Below are 24,792 nucleotides of genomic sequence, written 5' to 3' on the forward strand. Positions count from 1 at the left end.
GAAAAATCCAAAACTATTATAACCTTGGCTGCAATACAGCTTGTTAGTCAAAAAGACCAATTAAGTTTATTTCATGTATTTGAGGTGGAGTTTATTCAAGCCTTTCTGAAACGATGAGTGTCACACAAATGCTGTTTGCAGTAAACACACAAACACACATATACTTGTTTATTTATGTTTATTGATACCACTCCTGCCTAGCTAATGTTTACGTATGTAATGTTCATATTATTTGCTAATTAAAAAAGACCTCATGTGGATTTTTATTACTTAGCCTTCATGACTCAAATTAAGCGCCAAAAGAGAATTGAGTGAACTGGCTGTAGCAGACCAAAACAAAGACAGACATTTCGACACAGAACACATTTTCAAAGCAGAATATCTGACTTTAGCACTGTTTTTCAGATAAACAAGTATGTTCACTTAGCATGTTTCTAAAAAGTCTACAAACAGATGGTATTTTTATGCTTTAGAACAGTAAAAAACGTATACACAGGATCTTTAAAACCTATAGTTAAAAACTATAATCTCATTCCTGCGTAATAATTGTCTAACATTGCTGCAGTAGCATGGCTGTAGCGGGTGAAATGATATTTCTGCTTGCACAGTTAATAAACTGAAGATAATTTTTTTCCACAGTAACACCTAGCCGCATCAGCCCAGAAACTTGCAACTTCTCATTTTTCATTCCTTTTTGTACATACTGTATCTACAGAGGAGTCAAGTTTTAGGAAAATTATCAATACTCTATGGGTGTTTTGGGAGCGAGATGCTAATGGTCTAATCAGAATGACTTATGCTAAGATAAACTACATGCCAGACTTGGAGTTGGTCTGGATTAAAAATGGGTAAATTAAATGTTAATTGTAAGGGGCCCTATCAAACACCTGGAGAAAAGAGACGCAAGACATCTTTGGTGCGATGTGTTGCTATTTTCAGACCAACACAACCCCTTGACCAGCTGAAAGCAGGTCTAAAGTCCAGTGCAGAGCTTATTAGTTGAACGCTTTATATGCGTACACATTGCTTAATACACACAGGATGTACTGCAATACACAAATATCTTTACAAATGAAAAAGAATTAAAGGCTTAAAATATTACAAACAAATATTATTTCCCACATAAATATTAAAACCACTGCCTCCAAGCCTTCTTTATCTCAGAGTGCTTTTTTCAGTTTATTCGCAACAACTTGCTTTTGTATAATGTTGTTATTATTATTATTATTGTTGTTGTGACTATCCTTGATCAAAATTTCAAATTAGTCACATCTTGGGTCTGCTGAGGGGTTTAGACGCTTCCTTAGCAAATAATACATGGAACAATAAGTCTTCATTTGTGGCTGTTTATTGCAGAGATAGTTGAACTAAAAACTGATATGAAAGTAACAAAATCAAACTTTTTTGGCCATCAGACACTGAAGGTAAGGTCTAAAGACCATGTGCTCCCAGCAGGCCCTTCTCCAGTAGGCCACACCCAGGCCTTTTAAACTTCCTCTGGCCTAGAGGGGGTGCAAATATCCAAAATAAAATAAATTAAGATTAACAACAGAAACGTTTAACATTATTATTATTATTATTATTATTATTATTATTATTATTATTATTATTATTATTATACGCATATTTATATTTGTTTTATTAAAAACAAGTTTAGATTTGTCCACCTGTCGAGTTTTGGAGTAGAGGTCTGCATTCCCGGGGCCCGACCAGATTTCTACGGCACGGGAATAAATTTCAGAAATAAGCGCGGGAGTGGTCGGTAACGGGTTTAATTTGGGACGGGAGCGGGATGTCTAGCAATATCGATCCCGACTCCCGAGCGAGCACATGTATGTATGTGTGTAAATGAAATAGCGCGTTGCTGTGTTTAGCTTGTTTGTTGCTATGTGTATGTGCGCATATGCGAATGAGAGGTGTTTGTGTGTGCGCGCGAATGAGAGAGAGAGAGCTTTGCCTGTGTGTGTGCTTGGTGCTTATGTGTGTGTGTGTTAGTGTGCGTGCGCGAATGAGAGAGAGAGAGAGAGAGAGAGAGAGAGAGAGAGAGAGAGAGAGAGAGAGAGAGAGAGAGAGAGAGAGAGATTTGTCTGTGTGTGTGTGTTTATTCAGACAGCTTGCTATAGGCTGTCTGGACTCTGTATAGCTGGGTGGTTTTCGGTTTTGTTCTCCCCCCGCTCTTTAGCGGGATCGAGCGCAGCGGGTAGAAAACGGGGCGGGTTGGGCAGCGGGACAACAAATGCTGAAGGTAAGGAGGAGCAGTTGGGTTCAGGCTAAAACCTGGCGGGTGCAGGCGGGAGCGGGATTCAAAATTTTGTCTCGTGAAGATCTCTATTTTGGAGCATATTGGGCATAGGACGTGTGTTTGGATATAACTCATCACACTTGTTATTATTGCTCATTTATTCATTTGCTGGAAATAAATTGAATTTAGAAATAGTTTTGAAACAATTCTTTGCGCTAAACAAACAAAACTACTGTAAATATGTGGGCTACTGTCTTTAGTGGCATGTGTACAACACAGTTTCCCTAACCACAAAAGTAGAGTAAAAGTGAAGAGAAAGAGAAAGTAAAGAGGCCTAATGGAGGAGGCTCGATCTTTATTCTCGCAATACAGATGGTCTGTTTAGCTGTTTTCTCGCCAGTGAAATGTTCAGTATTTTCAGTTTTTCCACTTACAAAGTCCGCCATGTAAGTAGCAAATACACCATGGCACAATGCAACTGACTTTTAAAAGAAATGGTAGATGAGACTCTGATCGGTTTAATGCATGCTCGAAACACACCCATAAGTCATAAAGGGAATAAGCACAACCCTGTTAGATCATAAGCTGAGACGCAAACCATATTTTTCCGTCCTTAAAATAAAAAAAGTGGATTCGAACACACCCTTAATTCTTTTGGGTCATTGAAATTAATTTAAATTAGGGAAAAAATAAACAGGGGGGCTAATAGTTTTGACTTCAACTGTATGTATGTATGTATGTATACATGTATGCATATATATTAGGGATGCAACAATACAGTTAGCTCACGGTTCAACACATACCTCGGTTTTTTAACACCGTTTTCGGTTCGGTTCTCATGGCTCGACACGTGTGTGTGTGTGTGTGTGTGTGTGTGTGTGTGTGTGTGTGTGTGTGTGTGTGTGTGTGTGTGTGTGTGTTTATTTTATAGGCAATAGGAACAGTAAGAGGTTAAGGAGAAAAAAAAAACGATTTATTGCAATACTCATTTTGTTTTACTTAAAAGCCAAGAAAAGTACACTAGTTCCTAGTGTATTGTATAAAAAATTAACATGGAAATCTCACAGCTGTTGGTAGCCCATGTACAAACTGGGGAACACATAAAATCCTACACTTTGAAAATAAACATACATGTGAAGTTAATAAAGATAAATTGGCCATTTCAAATAAACATTTTTGTAATTAAGTAAACATAAATAAACCATCTTAATTATCTCTTTGCTGAAAAAATGCGAGGCTGTAGTCTGTAACGCGGATCGAGTGCTTTTTATAAAATGACAAAAGCCTACATGTCCCATCACCAAAGATGGCTGCAAATCTTTAGCAATAAACACCCGCACTGTCTTTGTTATTTTTATATGTCTCTCGGAACCAGTTGGGTATGTTTTCTGGAAAGATTCAGCGAGGAATTGTTGCTATTTGGAGGACTTTCTTCCCTTCTCTGCTATCCTGCCTTCAGACAGTGATATTGCTGGGTGATGGCTCTGCAGATGTGCAGTCATGGTTATACGTATAAAACAATGCTTGCACACAGTTTTTTTGTGTTCACCATTTTTTCTTTTATTGGATTAGATTTACCGGCAAAACCGAATTGTCCTCATACCGCAGATTTGAAAGACGCCGGCGCTTTCTTGTACTATTGCCCTTACTTTGCCGACGTTTCCATGTACTGTTGCCTCAGGCTCACTTCACCGCCGCTCGCAATGTTAAAGTGTGGAATGATGGTCAAGCGCCCTTAACTTTAGAGCATAGTGATTGGATAATTACTCGAGGGGAGGAGTTTCCTCATCTCAGCTCATGGATTTAGAGGCACGCACAGTCAATTCGGGGAAATATGAAACGCAAATAAATTATTTAAACGCAAAACCGAGAAAACTGCAATTCACAAGAGCATTTTAAGAACCGTGGCATCCCTAATATATATATATATATATATATATATATATATATATATACATACATATATATATATATATATATATATATATATATATATATATATATATATATATATATATATATATATATATACACATACACATACAGTAGGGCTAATAATTTTGAAAAAAACCTTTTAGTGAGTGTTTGCCTAATGGTAACAGGAGAAGAATAGGAATAGAATCTAATATATCAAGAAAATATAGAAAGAGCATAGAACAAAAAAATAATGTAAATGTCCATAAAGGATAATCATGGTATGACTGATTCACTGAATTCTTCCCATGAATGCTTTTGGTATGGTTTATCATGACGATTATTAAAATTTATGCATCTGAACAGCTGATTAAATAGTGTAAATTTGAAAGTGCATCAAAAACCAACAGTTTTCCACAGTGAGTTCTTCCAGAAAAAAGCCCAGACCATCTGACACTGAAGGGCTCTCCCAAACCTGCATTTTGCCAACACAGCCGGAAACACTCTGCTGTGTCAGCAGCCGTGGATGTCTGTGTGTGTGTGTGTGTGTGTGTGTGTGTGTGTGTGTGTGTGTGTGTGTGTGTGTGTGATGAAGGAAAATCAGATCCCTCTGCTATGTATTATGAGGAAAACTGTAATTGTCATTGCATCATCACCAGGAAAGCTTCTTTGCAGAGTCATGATAATGAGGGCAAATTTAGTTTTGCAATAACGTTATTGTGGCACCTGGAGGATTTCCATAAGACCTTGGCTGTAATCTGCATGCTTCATATCAAGCTCATTCTTCTCTGTTTTTTCTGTAAACATGCTCAATTTAAGGGCAGATGAAGCGTCTTGTTTGATCTGAAGAGTTTTGTTTTTGTTTCAGGAAAACAATATACACTGCTTTTTAGTATATCCTGTTGAAATGAGTGGCAAGTACACCGTGCTGTTGAATGAACTTTTACTACAAATGCACAAACATTTTAAAGAAATAGTTCATCTAAATATGACTTTTTGTCATCATTGACACTCCTTTGTTATTAAAAGAATAGGAGCTTTGTAGGCAAAAGAGAAATTGTTGAATATCTGCCTTTTTCTGCCTTATGATATCATTTACATCGATAACCAACTTGTGAGTGGGTGAAACATTAACTTTGAATTCAGTCTGTTCCTGACAAAGCTATTATCATGTCTTCAGAAGATTTGGTGTACAATACATATCTTTGTGGTGATTAAATTAGTACTATTGTCATCCTTTTTGGAAAATACTGCATTATTTCACTTTACTGTATATTGTGTGTGTTCTAAATGTAAATTCACTAATTTAGAGATTAGAGTTATGTTGGTATTACCTGAGTAGCTGTAACCCAGAGACATGTTTATCAGGTTTGGAAAAAGTTGATTATTTCCAGCATTAACTATTTGAAAACAAGTTGTGTGATACCGTTTTTTACAATGGCTATGACAGTTTTTCAATACATTTAACAAGGTTCCCGAACTCTTAATGCACCAACACACCTAAAACACACAAATGGAAAAATAGTTAATTTCATGCTCAAAATCACACATTGTAAACTAAACCCCAAAACTAATTTTCAAAATACCATAATAAACTAACACATTACACCATGTCTAACAAAACACTACAAACATGTTTTAAATCAAATCGTTATTCGAAACACTAACACTTGTTCTCTTCCAACAGAAACACATTGACAATAGAACACTATCATCAGCTGACATTACAGAAACTGCATTATTTAATGTGTCAGCTCTGCCCTTATATTTAAAGCCCCTCTGCATTTTTTTTTTTTTTTTTTTTGGGGGGGGATTAGTAAATGCATGCATTCTGTTTCTTTTGCTACAGAAAGTCCTATCAGCCATATCAGAGTAGCTTTTTTTTAAGTAAAAAAAATACTGACACAGAATTGCTGCAGTACAGCCTTTATTTGCAAAAGGACATCACTTCCAGATATACAAAAAAAACGCAATTATAATAAAAACAAAGTAATTTTCTGCATTTGGCCACATGTTCTCATCCACATCACACCTGATACCTTCTCTGGCAAGGCATGGGAGGACTTCTCTTGTTGTTCCTTTTCCACACAAGATCAGCCCAGTCTAAAAGAGAGCTCTTTTGAACATGATCATGTGATGTTTGGTCTTGGTTGAGCTTGTGTGTAAAAGAAGTTCAAGCATTTGAAATTAGTGTTAACTGTATGCATTTTGTATCAAAGCAACAAGAAATGTGGTAATTGTATAGCCTACAAAGACGGATGTTTTGCTAACTGTGTTAATATTTTAGGAAACATGTTAAATGTATTTAAAAAAATGTCATAGCCATTGAAAAAACTGTAATAAACTCAATCATTAAAAATGCTACAAGTAAGGTCGACTATGATAAACTCACAGTTATTATATTTTAATAATCACAGTCAAAGATTATATTTAACAATGCTATTAAATGGTTAGTTTTTAAATTCTAAATGAGTATTTGATCATAGCCAAGGTAAGAAAAACAGGTTATAAAAAAATATCATGCAGAATTAGGTAATAGTAATTGAAAACATCTTCATTGGCAGATAACTAAGTGAAGATTTTTTATAAACTAGTTTCGAGAAGATTACATGCTTTTGATTCTCCAATCAGATGATTCCTAAGTCACTATAAATAACCAAAATCTTCAGCACACTCTTCTTCATCTTGAAGAATCCTCCTATTCCTCCTTTTTCTTCCTAGATTGTGCGGCACCATGGCTCAGTGGTTAGTACTGTTGCCTCACAGCAAGAACTTCACTGGTTCTAATCCTTACTATGTCAGTCAACGTTTCTGTGCAGAAATTACATGTTCTCCCCATGCTTACTTTGGTTTCCTTCGGGTCCCCCGGTTTCCTCCCACCATCCAAAGACCTGTGTCATAAATAAATGGATTGAACCATAGTCAAGTTGGCACCATAGTCAAATTCTTAGCCAACAGTATCCTTTCCCTCATAAAGCAACTAGACATTAGCCACAAATAAGCGGGGGAGTTCTAGTAATCTACCTGAACTCAATATCCCCTCTCACCCTACAAATGGGAGGGAGCCCAGGGCTTGAGGATCTTCTGAGCTCGGCTTTCTCCCAGGACAGCATGCCAAAGCTTATAATCAATCATCAGCTAAGTGTGAACTCTTGAATTTGGCAAGCCTTATCTTATGGACAAGGCTCAATTCTGCCAGCAATGCTTTTTTTTTGCTTTATATTCTACCATTGGGGGCTATTTCTCAGAAACTGTTTCAGATTTATATGCATATGAAAGAGTTGAACCTGAACTTACAGAATGGATGGCTGCAGTCTGTTTTAAGCTGAAACAAAAAACAGAACAGAAGCAATTGTGAGCTGGACATAGATAGACAAACAAGTAATTGCCGTACTGAGGACTTTTTACATTTGCTAGCTAAGGCTAAGCCATTTTTATCCAACTAAGACCCCCAGAAAGCTATCCCCATTGTCTTTTCCCAGATGGGCTAATATAAAACAACATCTTAATATAAAGTTAGTTATTGTGCTATATAAATAATTGAACAAACATGTCACGCATCCCTCAAATATAATAGTATTTAGATTACGTGGTCCATTATAGAGGCACTGTTATCAAAATTTCGTGGCTCAGTGGTTAGCACTGGCATCTCACAGCATGAAGGTCACTGGTTCGAGTCCCGACTGGGCCAGTTGGCATTTCTGTTTGGAGTTTGCATGTTCTCCTCAAGTTCGCATGGGTTTCCTCCAGGTGCACAGTCCAAAGACATGCACTATAGGTGAATTAAATAAACTAAATTGGACGTAGTGTATGAGTGTGTGTGAATGAGGGTGTATGGGTGTTTCCCAGTAATGGATTAAAGCTGGAGGGGCATCCACTGCATAAAACATATGCCAGAGTAGTTGGCAGTTCACTCCACTGTTGTGACCCCTGATAAGTAAGGGACTAAGCCAAAGAAAAATGAATGAATGAATATTATTAAATGGTAAGAGCATAATAAGTGCATGTGCTTTCATTAATCAGTGCACCCCCTGTCAATTTATGTCTCACATCGCAGGTGGGTGGTCACACCATGCTGCCCATCCGATGGATGCCCCCAGAGAGCATTATGTACAGAAGATTCACCACAGAGAGTGACGTGTGGAGTTTGGGTGTAGTACTCTGGGAAATCTTCACCTATGGCAAGCAACCCTGGTATCAGCTCTCAAACAATGAGGTAAGATGCTACCCAATCAATCATTTGTCTGAAAATAAAGAACTTTCATCATTTAGTCACAGAAATTAGTTATTCCCAATGTTCGTATGGATGCTGTAAATCCTTGAACATGCTTGAAAATTAATCTAGTGGTTTCAAGGTTTAAAGAATAGCTTGAAACTGCTTGAAAATTTGTTAATTATTCACTAAAAAGTTAATCAGTTAAATGTTGAAATAAAATAAATAGTTTTGCTTTTGCATAAATGAAAACCATAGTTTTAAATAATGACTGTTACTGTTAAATAAATAACTGTTTTAAATAATGGTTTACACTGCATTGTTGATTTCATTGTTGGAAAAAAATCAATCAAGCATAATCCTGTGCTTTTGATTTTGTTATTAAAAAAACTAAAGAAAAACAAGCAACCATGTATAATGAGAATCTGAAATATTTGATGGCATACTTGTGTTCAAAAATGTTTTATTTTTATTTAGTTTTTAAGTTAATTGGTCTTACTCTTTCAGAATTTTTATAGTATATGTATTAAGTCTGATACTTTTACCATAAACCAACTTATCTACCATTTGGTAGAGGTTAATATTTTTAAAATTATGGAATGTGTTGAAATTTTTCCGAAAAAAATTTTTGCGATAAAAATGTGGTGGTAATTCTCAGAAATTTGCAGAAAATTTTGCGATTTAAAAAAAAATAAAATAAAATAATATATATATATATATATATATATATATATATATATATATATATATATATATATATATATATATATATATATATATATATTTAATAAAATAAAATAAAATAAAAAATAATATAGTAGCCTCTTATGTAGGGTGTGCAATCTGGCACAATGACAGTGGCACAAATCATAAAACAATGCTTTTTTATTTTGGTCTCTTGTCAAGACAAGATCTAAACCCGGGGATTAAGCCAAAGAAAGGTTGTATAACTTATTTTTTTACCAACAGTTTTTTTTCTCTCAGATTTCACTCCCCCCTTCGCACGTGACATCATGTACCTCACATGGGACATGTGTTAGGGCTTGCCCTACCATAATACATCTAAAGCACGGATTGCCATAAAACTCGTCAATGGCAGGGAAGCATTTTCTCTCGCAGGGAAAGAGTTCAATGAAAACATATATCGATTTTACTCACACCATAATACCAACTATACACGTAAAGGTAAAAAAAAAATCCCACAATTCATTCACGTCCAGTGGCCATCATCCTTTAATCAATCTCCATCATGAGCTAAGTTTCCATCCAAAAATGCATATGAACTTCATGTGCAAAACTGGATCGCATAAAAGACGTGCAAATAAAGCAGTGTTTCTATCCAATGAATCAAAGTGAACAAAATTGTCCCTTCTTGATTATTTGGCGACAAATATCAACAGTAAAAACTGAATTTGCTGCAGCAGAAGCTGCATCAATCTTTTCTTCATTTAATAAAGGACCTGCGCCTCAGAAGGCAATCCTGACACGCAATAAAAGCGCGGTGGCGTTTGAAAGTGTCAGACGCGGAGCACAGATGCTCTTGATTCTGGAGGTCATTAATAATACAATAACATAACACTATAAGGCATTTTAGAATGACCAAATCAACATTTCAGATGTTTTAAAATGTGCTCAGCCTGCTGGTTTGTCCATTCCCACACATTTTCATCATCACATGATCTCTTATTACAAAAACACATGACCTTTTTTAATGCGCATACTGGACTTTGTGGGGTAAAAGCGTTTCTATCGTAGTCCATGCACATCTTTTGTTATCAAATAAAAAGTTTATCCTACTGTTATGCACATCTATTTTTTATGTGCAATTTTAAAATGTATGTGCATCATTGCATTTCCATTAACTGTTTTTTATGTGCATATGCAAAATGCGCATAAAAATAGGTTGATGGAAACATAGCTACTGTAAGCTGCTTGCTTTTCTGTTTGTTCCATTACTCTGTTTGTTAGATGTTTGCTCCAGCTTTCTTTTGCAGTCTGAAGAGCGGCAAACGCACAAAACGCCCATATCACAGAAAAGGATCTCTAATCACATCTTTGCATTGACTTCACATGTACTGCACAGGCTGCAAAACAACTCCTCCCACTCTCATGAAATGCAAAGATTGTAATGAATGTGAGGGTGCAGGTGACATGTCATTTTTTAAGAGACACTTTAAGAGATACATCACGTGCGCTGCATATGCAACATCTTTAAGTCATGTAAAACAATCAATTGCCAACTGAATTAAATATTATTTTGATTATATGATTTGAAATGGGATGTTTTATGAGATTATTCAAAAATGTTTGCATTTATTTTGCGTTTAAATAAAGAATTTTGCAGGATCGCAACATTTTTTGTTGATTTTGCATTGGATTCAGCGATTACAGAATCACAGAAAACTAGGGCGTCTAATAAGGAGTTAAGGAACACAAGCCAATAATTTTTTCTTAGTGAGGCAGTTAAAGGGATCAGATGTAAGTAAATTATTATCTATACAGTTATTCAGTGTTAGGTTTGGGGTAAACAAGCCATCAATTTTTTTCCTTACAATGCAATACTATACTGTAGATGCTAGCCTATGATATAATGTAGCTTGCACAGTAAATATGTCATTTTCTACACTTGGATAAATGTGAAAGAAGTGTCCTCAAAGTGTTGAAAACAACTGTTGCTAGGCAGATGCATGCACTTTTAGTGGTTCAGATGTCATTCTGGACAATGTTTGTGCTGCCTCCTGCAGGTGATCGAGTGTATCACACAGGGTCGGGTGTTACAGAGACCTCGTACTTGCCCCAAAGAAGTGTATGATCTGATGCTGGGCTGCTGGCAGAGGGAGCCATACATGAGACTCAACATCAAAGAAATCCACAATCTGCTCCAGAGCCTGGCCAAGGCCTCGCCTGTGTACCTGGACATCCTGGGCTAATCCTTTTGCCAGTATGGGCGTGAAATTATTAGTAAGAAAGAGTGTCTTGTGTGTGTGTGTGTGTGTGTGTGTGAGAGAGAGAGAGAGAGAGAGAGAGAGAGAGATAGCGAGCGTGTGTGGTATAGATGGTTGTGGCTGAATTTAAATGTATGTGTGTGTGTTCATAACAATGGCTTCTGCTTCAGCCTTCTCATCACATAGACTAAAGGCCTTAAATTTGTGTGCGATTGAGTTTGGTTTTTACCATGTCTGGACATGTCCATATCTGTCATGCATCATTGTGTTTTATAAATATCACAAATGGTCTACAAGCGGAAACATCTGATTGTTGTAAATATGCATCAGAGACTAAGTAGACCTTTTTGTTTAACAACCTTTTTGACAAAGGTCATTTGGTTTGAGGAAGAATGGTGTTTTTTTTCTGCCACCATTTGTTTGTGGAGAATTTGGACGTAACGAGGACCCAGTTATTAGCACAAAGCTGTCAACAGTCTGGAGACATTCTGGCAGATTTTACGCAGAATGCAATACTATTCATACTGCAAACTATAGAGTAACAATCATGGAACTGCCAGCTTCATCCCTCATTTTTGAACACATCTGATATATGTTTAGACTTATTCTGTGCCAAGTTTTGATGTCTAATGCTGAGGTCAATGTTTTTGGACATCTAAGTGCGCCCAATCTAACTCAGTGCAGATTTTGTAATAGAAGCACAGCGACAAAGACACATCTTATTTCTTTTTTCTTCAGAAGAGGCTTTAGGTTGGACACAGAGTGTTTGGAGTGAGCACAGAGGCCAAGTCACCAGCAGTGACATTGAAGACTTTGTATGGCTCCCTGACCATATGAGTCAAAGGGTCTTTCTAATTGTGATTGAAAGAGCAAAGGATAGATGCTGTTGTGTCAGTCACTGGTAACAGTGTTGTTTTTTTAGGGTGCTTACACACTAAAAAATGTTCTAATGGAGCACTTGACAAATAGAAATACAAATTTGAGGGTGTTGAAAGAGTGGCCATTTGTCTAGGGTATTTCCCTACCTTCAACCCAAGACACAGGGAGAAGTTCCCCAAACCCTACAACCCAACATTGGATATATGATTTTGGAGAATGGACATTTGGATTTCTGAAAGCACAAATGGACCCTCCTCCCTTGGATTATTTTGCATCCCAGTTAATATCACTGTGTCATTGGATCGAGTTGCAGCCATTTTTTTTACAAATCCTCTCCATTTTCAGTCGCATAACGAAGCATCAAAATGGAATAATTCTCATTTTTCTTCAGGGCAACATAAACTAGTGTGTAGGTGCCCTCAATCATCATACTATTGCAAATTGGTGGACTCTGACTTTCTATAGACTTAAGACTTCTTTCTTACCTGTTCTTGGGGAGTTTGAAGCGTAGATGTTGTCCATAACGCAACAGACAGCTGAACAGCTGGATTTTATTTGCTATTGGATTATTCATTATCTGTTTATGTATCAACTGCAAAATAACTGCTAAGTAATATGTGTATGTGATAATCTATGATCGATTTGTTTTCAGTGTATTGTGGGCCGTTTCAAAGCGATGGGCTTGGTGGGCACTGTGAAGTGAATGTTCATGTGAGAATGACTCGAGTTGAGCAGTCCCTGAGGTCATGACAGGAAGAGACCCTATGAAGGGACCTGACTCAACTTGTGTTTTAACCTCGCCAAACAAGTTACAAGAGGAGGACGACTGACAACTGATTACAAATAACTGACTGACTACAAATAACCGACCCATCATCATGACTTTATGCAGTGCATTCAGACAGTATTCAGAGTGCTTCATTTTTTCACATTATTTGGAGCTCTATCACAACTAATGTTTTATTAATCTGCACTCCTAACCTGAAATGACAAAGAGAATCAGGAAATTGACAAAATACCGACTTTTTGCATACTTTTAATTCTGCAACGATTAAGCTTTTGGATTGCACAAGCACTGCACATCTGGATGTGTGGATTTTCGGCCACTTTTCTCTGTAGATCCAATCATGTAAGATTGAGAGGGAACCATTGGTGGACAGTTATTTAGTTCCTTCACATTTTGCCTAATCTGGACCCTGGCTTGGTCACTCAATCAGTCATCTCTTAACCGCTTTAACATTCTCCTGGCTGGAGGTGCAGGCCCTGTCTACATGTACTGGGGTATATTTGTAAAGGGTTTTTCAAAAAAAAAAAAAGCTTTTCCACACATGCACAATTTAAAAAAGTCCATATGAAAATGCAAAATCGCCCTGAGAAGCACTGTCAAAAGCATGCCAAAGCAGCAGATAGCGATATACTTGTGATCCTGAAGTCATGCTGGCTACACAGACCCCAGCGTTTTTAAAAACCTGATCGGAGTTTTCAAAAACTTTGGTTTGAGTTAACCGATACTGCCTTGTATGGGGATGATTGGCCAAAATGCTGCTGTTTTGAAAATACCTGTGTTTTTGCAAACAGGGCTTAGGGGCCATTCACACAACAATGTTTTCAGCCAAAACTGTGAAACAAATGGCCAGTTCTTTTACATGTCGATGCCATTTTGGGGACCAAAATTATTTTTTTAAAAACACAACTATTGCTGTGTCCTTGTAAACACTCGAAAACCTTTGTTGTTGTTGTCACATTTTTGTTAACACTTAATTGGCAAAGTCTGGATTTACTTCCCCATAGCTAAATTTCTCTGGCCCAGACTTGGCCCACACTATCAGCATTTGCTTGGCCCACATTCTGCAGTGAATTAAGGTACATGACTGGGCCAGGTCTGGCTTCTATTAAAGACGCAAACCCCTCACTGCACAACAGCTGCACCTTCAGCAAACCTCCTAATTCCTGCAGCACGAGGACTTTATGAGTGTCAAAAGTGGCTGATCTGCAAAATATTTGACTGCTTCTCACCGCATCCCAAACGACTAAAACAATATAACTAAAGAAATCTCCACTGTGCTGAGCAAGAGCGTTTCTTACTGAAAAGTGCTTCATCTATGACTTGTGTGCCCAGGCCCTAATGTAATGTGAGTGTGGGCCGTTGGTGGAGATAGGAGGGGGGAACAAGCGTGCTTCGGCCGGGTCAAGGCAACTGTACATAGTGTGAGTACGCCCGTATACTCAAACACAACTCAAAAAGTACTTTTACTCACTTTCCTTTAACTTATTCCCTGCTTTATCAGTGGAACGAACCAGCAATTTTTCTGGCAATTGTTTAATACAGTAGATGCGGTGGGGGAAACCGAAACACCCAGAGGAAACCCACGAAAACATGCAAACTCTAAACACTAAAAACGTCTCGGGTTACGTATGTAACCATAGTTCCCCGAGAGGGAACGAGACACTGCGTCTAACCAGAACGCTAGGGGAACACCTCTTTTATACGCGTCTTGAAGCACATGTGAAATCAATCTAATGTAATTAAGCAGGTGTCGTCAGACCAGAGAGTATAGAAGTCTGTACTGAGCATTCAGTATCAACTTCGAATTTGCTTGAAAGAAGTAACAGGCAGAAGAGTGTATGGCGGAATACGCAGTGTCTCGTTCCCTCTCGGGGAACTATGGTTACATACGTAACCCGAGACGTTCCTCATCTAGGGAATTTCAACACTGCGTCTAACCAGAATGCTAGGGGAACGCAATACCCACTAGGCCAGACTCACTGCTGACTGTGAACGCACACTACGCAGTGAGAATAGAGGACCCTGGTGAGGGGTCTACATCGAGTTGATAGTGACGCACAAATGTATATGGAGTCGACCATCCTGCCGCCAAACAAATGTCAGAAAGGGCTGAGCCCGTAATAGAAGCTTTGGAGGCCCCTACAGCCCTTGTGGAGTGGGCCTTGACAAATTTAGGTGCAGGGCGTCCAGCAGCCTGATAGGTAATTGAGATAGTCTCAACTATCCAATTACTTATTGTCTGCTTATTCGCCGGACTCCCCCTTTTTGAGGGTCCGAAGCAGACCAGTAACTGTTCACTCTTTCTCCAGTTGATAACCCGGTTAACATATGTATTTAGAGCTCTAACTGGGCAGAGTAAGTTTAACTTCTCTTTGTCCGACGACTGAAATGGGGGCGGGTGAAAGGCCTTTAGCACAGCAGGTCTCGCCACATGAGTGGGCACCTTAGGCACGTACCCCGGTCTGGGATAAAGAAAGGCTTTGGACATGCCTGGAGCAAACTCCAGAAATGAAGGTGCAACCGACAAAGCCTGGAGGTCACCAACCCTTTTTAAGGAAGAAATAGCTAATAAGAAAGCTGTTTTAGTGTCAGAAACTTATCTGACGCCTCCTGCAGTGGCTCAAATGGGGGAACAGAGATGCCCTCGAGCACCAATGTTAAATCCCATGTCGGTACCCTGTGTGTGCTGACAGGCCTTAGCCTTATGGCTCCACGAAGGAAGCAACGAATTAGCGGATCCTGTCCTAGTGATTCATCATCTAGGGGAGAACGGTAGGCCGCTATAGCTGACACGTACACTCTCAGAGTGGATGTAGCTAACCCAGCAGACAGGCGATCTTGGAGAAATTCCAGCACTGAGGCTACCTGACAGCTGACTGGGTTCAGCTGGTGTTCTCTGCACCAAGCTGAAAAGAGAGCCCAGTTTAGGGCATAAAGCTTCCTTGTGGAGGGAGCCCTGGAGCTTAGAATGGTCTGAGCAACCTCGGTTGACAGTCCATACTCTATGAGGTGGGCCCCCTCAGAGGCCACACCCACAGTTTCCACAGGTCGGGTAGGGGATAAAGTATCATTCCTCCAGCCTGGGACAAAAGGTCTCCAGAGGGGCTGGATGCCAGAGAGAAAACCATACTACGCAATGCATGGTCTCTTGGGAAGCAAACAGGTCTACCTGCGCTTTCCCTAATTTTTTCCCAAATGGTCTCCACCACCTCGGGGTGAAGAAGTTTCCATTCCCCGGATCTCACCCTCTGCCTCAACAGGAGAACTGCTCCCATGTTCAGATGGCCCGGGACATACATTGCCCTGATGGACAGGATTTTGTTCTGGGCCCACAGGAGGATCCGATGTGCTAGTTTGCATAGCATTCGAGACTTCAGACCCCCCTGATGGTTGATGTAAGCGACCACCAATGTGTTGTTTGTGCAGACTAAAACATGATGGCCCCTTAGATCTGGGAAAAAGTGTTTTAAGGCCAGAAACACGGCCATCATCTTCAGGCAGTTTATGTGCCAGTAACGATGATGTTCTCCCCATCGTCCCGCTGCGGGAAGCCCCCTCAGGGTTACTCCCCAGCCCGTTAGAGAAGCATCTGTCATAAGCATGACGCGATGACAGACAGCCCCCAACACTGGGCCCTGGGACAGGAACCAGGGCATTTTCCACATACTTAAGGCTCGAAGGCAGCGCCGCGAGACCTTGATCATGCGGAAAGGATTTCCCTTGAGGGAAAACCCCCTGGATTTGAGCCACCACTGCAGGGGTCTCATGTACAGCAGACCGAACGGAATCACGCTGGCTGCTGCTGCCATGAGACCCAACAACCTCTGAAAGTGTTTCACAGTGATGAACTGGCCTAGTTTGACTCTGTGTACGGCTGACTGAATCGAAGCGATTCATGGCAGGGACAGACGTGCTCGCATCGTCATGGAGTCCCATAGCACACCTAAAAAAAATGGTCGTCCTGGCTGGAACAAGCACACTTTTTGCGTTGTTCAACCGAAACCCCAACCTTCTTATATGGGTAAGAATGACATCTCGATGTCGAACTGCCATATTGTGAGTCTGAGCTAGAATTAGCCAATCGTCTATGTAGTTTAGGATACGTATACCCTGCATACGAAGTGGAACTAGTGCCGCTTCGACTATTTTGGTGACGGTTCGAGGTGACAGAGCTAGGCCGAATGGAAGTACCCGATACTGGAACGCTTTGCCCCCAAAAGCGAACCTCAGGTATTTCCTGTGTCGGGGAAGGATGGAAATATGGAAGTATGCGTCTTTCAGGTCTATCGTCACGAACCAATCCTCGGACTGAACTTGTAACACCACGTTTTTTATGGTTAACATCCTGAACTTGAGGGCCCCGACGGACCGATTTAGATTTCTCAGATCTAATATGGGATGCAATCCCCCATCCTTTTTGGAAACTATAAAATACCGGCTGTAAAACCCTGACTCTCTGTCGAGTGGGAGAACACGCTCTATTGCGCCTTTTTTTAATAAGGCCAGTACTTCCTGTTCCATAACCAAAGCCTGTTCTGGCTTCACTATGATGGGTGTAATACCGTTGAAGCGAGGTGGGCGTGCACAAAACTGTATTTTGTAGCCATGTTCCACTGTGAACAGGACCCACTGGGACACCATCGGCAGGTGTTTCCACGCTGCCAAAAAATGTGCTAGGGGTACCAGCCTCTCGAGACTGGCCTCTGGTTGTTCTTGGACCCCTCCGAAGAGGGGGTGGGGCCCCCAATGCCCTCAGACACTGAGGAACGCCCACCCCGGGAGACACAGAGCCCCCCACCAACATAAGTGGTGAGGTGGCCTCTCCCTTTCTCCACGGACCCTGGTTCAGTGAGAGCGCTGAATGGTGCTCTCGGTGTCCAGGGGGGGCCCTGGGAAGCCTGACTCCCAACACGTCAGGACTTCGTTTTATCCTTTGTACTTCACGATATGAGGAGCTGGTTGATGGCTGGGGCTTTCTTTTAACAGCCCCCTGACTTTTTGATCTTGGGGGGAGAAAGTCCCAGAGGGAGCTAGAGCGTTTTTTAACTCTGCCGAAGGATTCGGCGACGCGATCGACGGCGTCACCGAAGAGCCCTGAGCTTGATATTGGAGCGTCCATAAAAAAAGCTCTATCGGTTTCTGACACTTCTGCTTGTGTCAGCCAGAGGTGCCGCTCAGTAGCCACCAGGGTAGCCATAGATCGCCCCAAACTAGAGGCTACCTCTTTAGAGGCTCTTAAAGCTAGATCTGACGCCCGAAGAGCTTCTCGAAGCTGTTCGGGTGTTGCTCCCCCACCATCTAGGCACTCTTTAATTAGGTCAGCCTGATATGCCTGCAGCACTGACATGGTGTGCAGGCATCCAACAGACTGACCAGCCGTCATATATGCTTTGCCGACTAGAACCGATGTTACTCTTAATGGTCTCTACGACAAAGGAGGGACCCTTGCAGATTTTAGATATGGACAACGATGACGCGCTAAGTCCTCTTCTATCATTGGCATTACTGTACATGCCTTTTCCCCTAGCCCACGAACTGCTGAATAAATAGCTGTTTTTGGTGTTATTAATCATGCTGAATACGGATTTTTCCATGATTTAGAAACCACATCATGTAGCTTGGGACAAAAGGGGAGGTCCCTTAGTGGAGGATCTACTCTGCTGGGTGAATCTCTCTCATCCAGCATTCCTGTCAGACGCAGCTGCTGCTGCTCACGTGCTGGCTGCCAATCTATTACTTCAAACCTGTCAGCAACACGTGAAATCACCTCCACTAACTCCTCATATTCCACTGACTGGGGCGGCAGATTCCCCGACCCTCTTTGTATTTGCTGCTGCAGAACCGCAGAGCGTGCTTCTGATACTTCCGAAGGAAGATTAGATCTCACACATCCAGAAAAAGAAAGGACAGAGTCCGTCTCCACCTCATCCGCCAGATCTAGCTGCGAACCCCACGACCAAAGTCGACGCTCAGCCTCAGCACGAGCAAGACCCGAACCGCGAGGAGAGTGCACCACGGGAGCTTTATAAAAGAACTTGCTCCGACTACGCAGCTCTTTACGGGAGAGAGCGTCACAGTGTCCACAGTCAGCATTCTCAAATGCTGCCAGGGCATGCTCTTCTCCCAAACACTAAACACAAATTATGTGAGTCACCAGCCGTAATAAAGCAAGGGCATGGAGGCACACAACGTTTAAAGTTTTTCTCTGCCATACCAAAATAAAAAAAGTAAGTTGTCAGTTTTTTTGTATTTTGTGTATGCAAATCAGTAATGAAAGTTCACAGAAAGAGGGTGTATTTTCACGTGCGTGCTTCTTGAAAGCAAAGAAGTTGATACTGAATGCTCAGTACAGGCTTTTATACTCTCTGGTCTGACGACACCTGCTTAATTACATTAGATTGATTTCACATGTGCTTCAAGACGCGTATAAAAGAGGTGTTCCCCTAGCGTTCTGGTTAGACGCAGTGTTGAAGTTCCCTAGATGGGGAAAGACTTTTTGGTTCATCTGGGACTTGAACCAGTGACTTTATTGCTTTGAGGCATCCGTTCTAACCACTTAGCCAAAGTTTTCTATATACTCACAAATTCTACATAGACTATTTTGGCCATTTTCACAAATGTGTAAAGATTGAGTGTGAAAAAGATTTTTTTTTTAAATGTTGAAAAATTTTTTCAAATACAAGGGGGAAAATTTTTTTTTTCCATTCTTGCAATCTTGAATACATAGTTGTGTAAATGCAGCCTCGGATCCTTTTGCCTATTCTGAAGTTTTGAGTTCTTTGGACTAATTTATTATTAAGTACAGTATACTGTATTCAGCTTTCCATTTACTGTCCCAAGCTGACTCATCCATCCTGCCCAAAAAGACCCCCAACTAAAGTAAGAGGAAATAACAATATGTACCAGCAGGTGGCAGTAGTATGTATTTGGCATTTTAGGAGAAACTGTTTATTTTTTCCCCCAATTTGTTTATTAGAGATATTTTTTTCAACACATTTCTAATCATATTAGTTTTAGTATCTCATTTCTAATAACTCTAATAATAGCTAATAGCTTAAAGTGACATTAATAGGCTTGACTAGGTTAATTAGGTTAACTAGGCAGGTTAGGGTTATTAGGCAAGTTATTATATAATTTATACAGGTTTGTCCTGTATAGTATCAAAAATATATAGCCTTAAGGGGCTAATAATTTTGACATTAAAAAGGCTTTAAAAAATTACAAACTGCTTTTATTCTAGACAAAATAAAACAAATAAGACGTTCTCCAGGAGAAAAAATGTTATCAAACATACTGTGAAAGTTTCCTTGTTAAACGTCATTTGAGAAATATTTAAAAAAAGAATAAAAATTTAAAGCGAGGCTAATAATTCTGAAGTCAACTGTAAATGTGCAGTATTTATAAAATACAGCTCATCCAACATTTCTGTTACATGGTATGGAGTGCAGATTAAGGTGATAACATTTTAACATTTAACAAGGTAAGATAACATAAATCCAGTCAGCACAATTGACATATTTTGTCCACAAAAATTGATTAATATGACTGGAGTTTAATCCTGAAAAAGAAGCCCGGGTACTTTCTCAATCCACTAAAGGCATTTTCACATCTGACTCAATTGAAGCATTTGTGCTATGACATGTCACGTGTTCTCCTTTATTTCAGTACGCTTAGGCATATATGGATAATGGATCAACACCAAAACAATTTACCCAGGATAGCTAGAATGAGGTAGTTTTGGCCTGAATGCCAATGAACTCCTGGTTCAGTTAAGGTTACAAAGCAACCCCAACCTACCAATGAAGAAAACAGTTTAACAACTCATAACAGGGAATGTGCTGATACTGTGAGTGGCATGAACACCATTGAGGTCCACTTCTTTCAAGTTTCCATTTGATATGAGCTACAAGTCTGAAAATGCTGAAAGGTCAAGCAACACTATTGCTGTTGTTCATACTTAGGACTTACATGAATACTGTGTGTAATACATATTGGGCTCAGTTATATCTGTAAAACCACACTGCAAAAACATGCTTTTCCTTGAGGTTTTGTCTTGTTTCTAGCCCAGATATCTAAAAATCTTAAATCTAAAATAATTTTTTAGGCAAGGAAAACAAATTGTCTTGTTTTCAGAAATAATATGCCAATATTCAGTCAGTTGTTTCTTAAAACGAGCTAAATAATCTGCCAATAGGGTAAGCAAAATAATCTTGTTCTTCTTGAAAACTATTCTTGATTTAAGAATTTTTTAGATATTTGGACTAGAAACAAGACAAAAAAATCTAAGTAAGAAAAGCTTTTTTTGCAGTGCAGACCAGACAAAAAAGTAAATTTCAAGCTGACTATCATTACCGTTGAGCAACTCTAGGGCTATAATATTCAACTTGTCCTCCTCCTCAGATTGACAGGACTCCTCTTGGTCCCCAGCAACATATTTTGCACCACTGACTGATTACCGAAGATGTGTTGCTTTGAAAGCATCTGTATATATGCAATTAGACTGTAAATATACATGAGCAGGATCAATCATTCTTTGTACACTGATGTCAAAATTCTTTCCAAACCGTCCATTGGCAGGACCTACTTTTAACAGCCGACATTTTAAGTTGTCGAACAGCGTCCAGTCAATTGTCAAGTATCGGTCATTAAGGTCATGGTCTTTTGAGCAGTGACTTATGACCTCTTAGAGCTTTGCACTTTCTTTATAGATGTACTGCTCATATTTTTGTAGTTTTCACCCTACAATTGTAAGCACTGCAAAAAAATAAGAAAACCGAAGAAGGTCATTTACATTGAAGGGGATTATTTGCTTATGATATTGAGGAAATGTATTTGGTCAGTTATGCTATACAATTCTTATTGTGTCGTTGCAGACTGACTTTATGTGAAGACTTTATTGATCAAACATGGCATTTTCTTTGTTTTTTGCTATACAAATTTCTGTCTGTTCTAATAGCCAGCCTGTACTTTATAATCCATTCTGTACAGTTCTAATAGATGTCTATATAAATAGTATGTTCTCTATATATTCTGTTTCAAACAGGCATCATGTCAAACGTGCGACACTATAAAGGGAAGAAAAACATGTCTAATGGGCCTCCGGCAATATGTGAGTGTAAATACAATTTATTTTGCGTGACAGTATATCATTTCCTTTTTCCTGTGGTCATTCATAATGAAAATACTTTTTTTATAAAACTGTAATTGATCAAATAGCCTTTTCCCCTGTGTAGTAAACAATTCAATGTTACTGACGGCTACTGCGCCCTTTTTTATAATAAATAATATGAATAGATTAAAAAAAAACAAAAAAAAAACAGGGTTGATTCACGTCCAAGGGGAAAGAGCCAAGAAAACCCCTATCCTTTTTTGAGTTCTGAAAAGCTCTTAATATTGTATATGAATGAAGAACTGTGACTGAGCACTGAAACACTGTTTATAAATGATTTATTTTGTAACCTGAGATTTATTTACATTGTTTTATGCTCTGTTGGGTGAATCTCACTAAAACTGCACAGAAATGTCCTGGTCACCCCAAAATCAAAACAATACATGGTAAGTCTATTTTACTTTTGTTAGTTTTTTTTCTCCCCTTAAATTTTGGGATGTGATGGACATTTCTTTGTGAAATGCACCCATTTAAGCAGCTGGAATTAGGCATTTCTGTTTAGGCATTTCTTTGTTTAGCTGGATTGCTAGTTGTGAGTGAATGTGTGTGTGTGTGTGTGTGTGTGAGTGCGTGCTCCCGGCAGACTCGATCTCTCACGGCTTTAGGTGTCAGTACTCTATGCTTGTGCATCCTGTGAGAAGCTTCTCTGCAGTCAGTGGAAATGTTCCTTGTAATACTGTGCATTTAATAAAAGTGGTATGTCTTACAACAATGTTTACATGTTGTCCATTATATTTAAACATTTAAAGGTACAATAAGCTATTTAACAGACCCATTAATTGTGTGAAAAATTGTTTGCCCCTTAATGGTTACTTATTTTTTCTTACATGTTTTTCACACTTTAACTTTTCAGATCATCAAACAAATTTAAATATTAATCGAAGATAATCCAAATTCAAATTAAGGTTTTTGTTAATAAGGGAAAAAAAGATAGAAAATATATAGCCCTGTGTGAAAAAAACTTTGCCCCCTAAACCCAATAACGGGTTGGGCCAACCTTAGCAGCAACAACTGAAGTACAGTGCTTTCAATAAGTGAAATTAATTTACTGACTAATTTCGAGTGCATCACATGCTTATGATTGACCACGGCCAGTCCCACATTAGCTAACACATGATTCACCGATCAGACGAATCCTAACTCAGTATAAATAACCAGAGTTTCTTCCCTCAGTATCTTCATCTTGAAAAATCCCCTCTCCCACCATAACTCATTTTCTAGATTTGGAAACACGGCAGCCCAGTGATTAGCACTGTTGCTTCACAGCAAGAATGTCACTGGTTAAAATCCCTACTCAACCAGTTGACACTGTGCAAAGTTTGCTTGTTTTCCCAATGCTCGTGTTGGTGTCCCTTGGGTTCCCTGGTTTCCTCCCACAGTCCAAAAAGCTGCTCTATGGAACCGCCACAAGACGTGCAAGGCTGGGAAGCTAGCCGGCGTGCTTGTCAGGCTTAGACAGCGCGGCTTCAGAACGGCGGTGCCCAGCATGCATATGGCGAATCTCCGCTCTCTTCCTAACAAAATGGACGGACTACTTCTGCTCACACACAAAAACAAGAACTTTAACAACTCTGCTGCTCTGTGTTTTATGGAAACCTGGCTAATGAAGCCATTCTGGACAGCGCATTACACCTACCAGACTTTCAGCTGTACAAAGCAGATTGTGATCCGGAGTCATGGGACATGCTTTTACATCAACAGAAGGTGATGTACGGATGTTACTGTGTTAAAGAAGATGTGCTGTCCTGATGTGGAAGTGCTTTTCATTAACTGTAAGCTGTTTTTAGTTTTCCTCGTTCATTCTCATCTGTGTTTACATTCCACCGCAAGCACACGTGAGTACTGCGCTGCAACAGCTGGCTGATCTGATCACAGAGACAGAACAACGACACCCAGACTGTTTTTATGGTTCTTGGTGACTTTAATCAAGCAAAACTCACACATGAGCTGCCTAAATTCAACCAGCACATTACATGGCCCACCACAGACAATAACATTTTGGACAATTGCTACACCACAATAAAGGATGCATATAGCTCCGTCGCCAGAGCAGCGCTAAGACTCTCCCACCACTGCCTGGTTCATCTTATAGCAACTTACTGGCAAAAACTTAATGCTGCTAAGCCAGTATTAAGGATTGTTAAGAGATGGACCAGCAACACAGAGCAGGCCCTACAAGCCTGTTTTGAATGCACTGACTGGAGTGTTTTTGAAAAAGCAGCCACCGACCTGGACAAGCTCACAGAGACTGTAACATCATACATCAGATTCTGTGAGGAGTTATGCATCCCTACCAGGAGTCCAGGACCTACTTATCATTTAACAATGATAAACCATAGTTCACATCAAAACTCAGACAGCTTTGTCAGGCCAGAGAGGATGCCTACAGGAGTGGGGACAGAATCTTGTACTATCAGGCCAGGAACACACTGATAAATCAAATTGGTGGGGCTAAGAAGAGCTATGGCAAAAAGCTGCAAAACCAGTTTACTGCTAGCGACCCTGCATCAGCGTGGAGAGGCTTGAAGGCTATTACTAATTACAAGACTCTGTCCACCAGCATCGACAGCAGTAAACATCTTGCAAACGAGCTGAATATTTTCTACTGTAGATTTGACACCTTTGACCAGACACCTCACACCT

General features: G+C 39.7%; 2 protein-coding genes across 7 annotated transcripts in view; both read left to right on the plus strand.

Moving 5' to 3' along the window:
* The window catches only part of ntrk2b (neurotrophic tyrosine kinase, receptor, type 2b), a 63,374-nt gene extending 51,855 nt beyond the window's left edge, over positions 1–11,519 (plus strand). For 3 of the 4 annotated variants that reach the window (XM_087252808.1, XM_087252806.1, XM_087252807.1), the window contains 2 exons: positions 8,214–8,372; positions 11,114–11,519. In XM_087252808.1, the coding sequence (XP_087108934.1) occupies positions 8,214–8,372; positions 11,114–11,299 (345 nt within the window). In that variant the 3' untranslated portion in view covers positions 11,300–11,519. The remainder of the gene's footprint in view (positions 1–8,213; positions 8,373–11,113) is intronic. The other variant, NM_001197161.3, reaches the window with a different exon arrangement.
* Positions 1–24,792, plus strand: part of LOC147844409 (uncharacterized) — a 681,160-nt gene that overhangs the window by 511,887 nt on the left and 144,481 nt on the right. The gene's annotated exons all lie outside the window — the stretch shown is intronic.

This window comes from Danio rerio, chromosome 5, assembly GCF_052040795.2.
Source record: "Danio rerio strain M-AB ecotype USA chromosome 5, GRCz13ab, whole genome shotgun sequence".
Classification (NCBI taxonomy): Eukaryota; Metazoa; Chordata; class Actinopteri; order Cypriniformes; family Danionidae; genus Danio; species Danio rerio.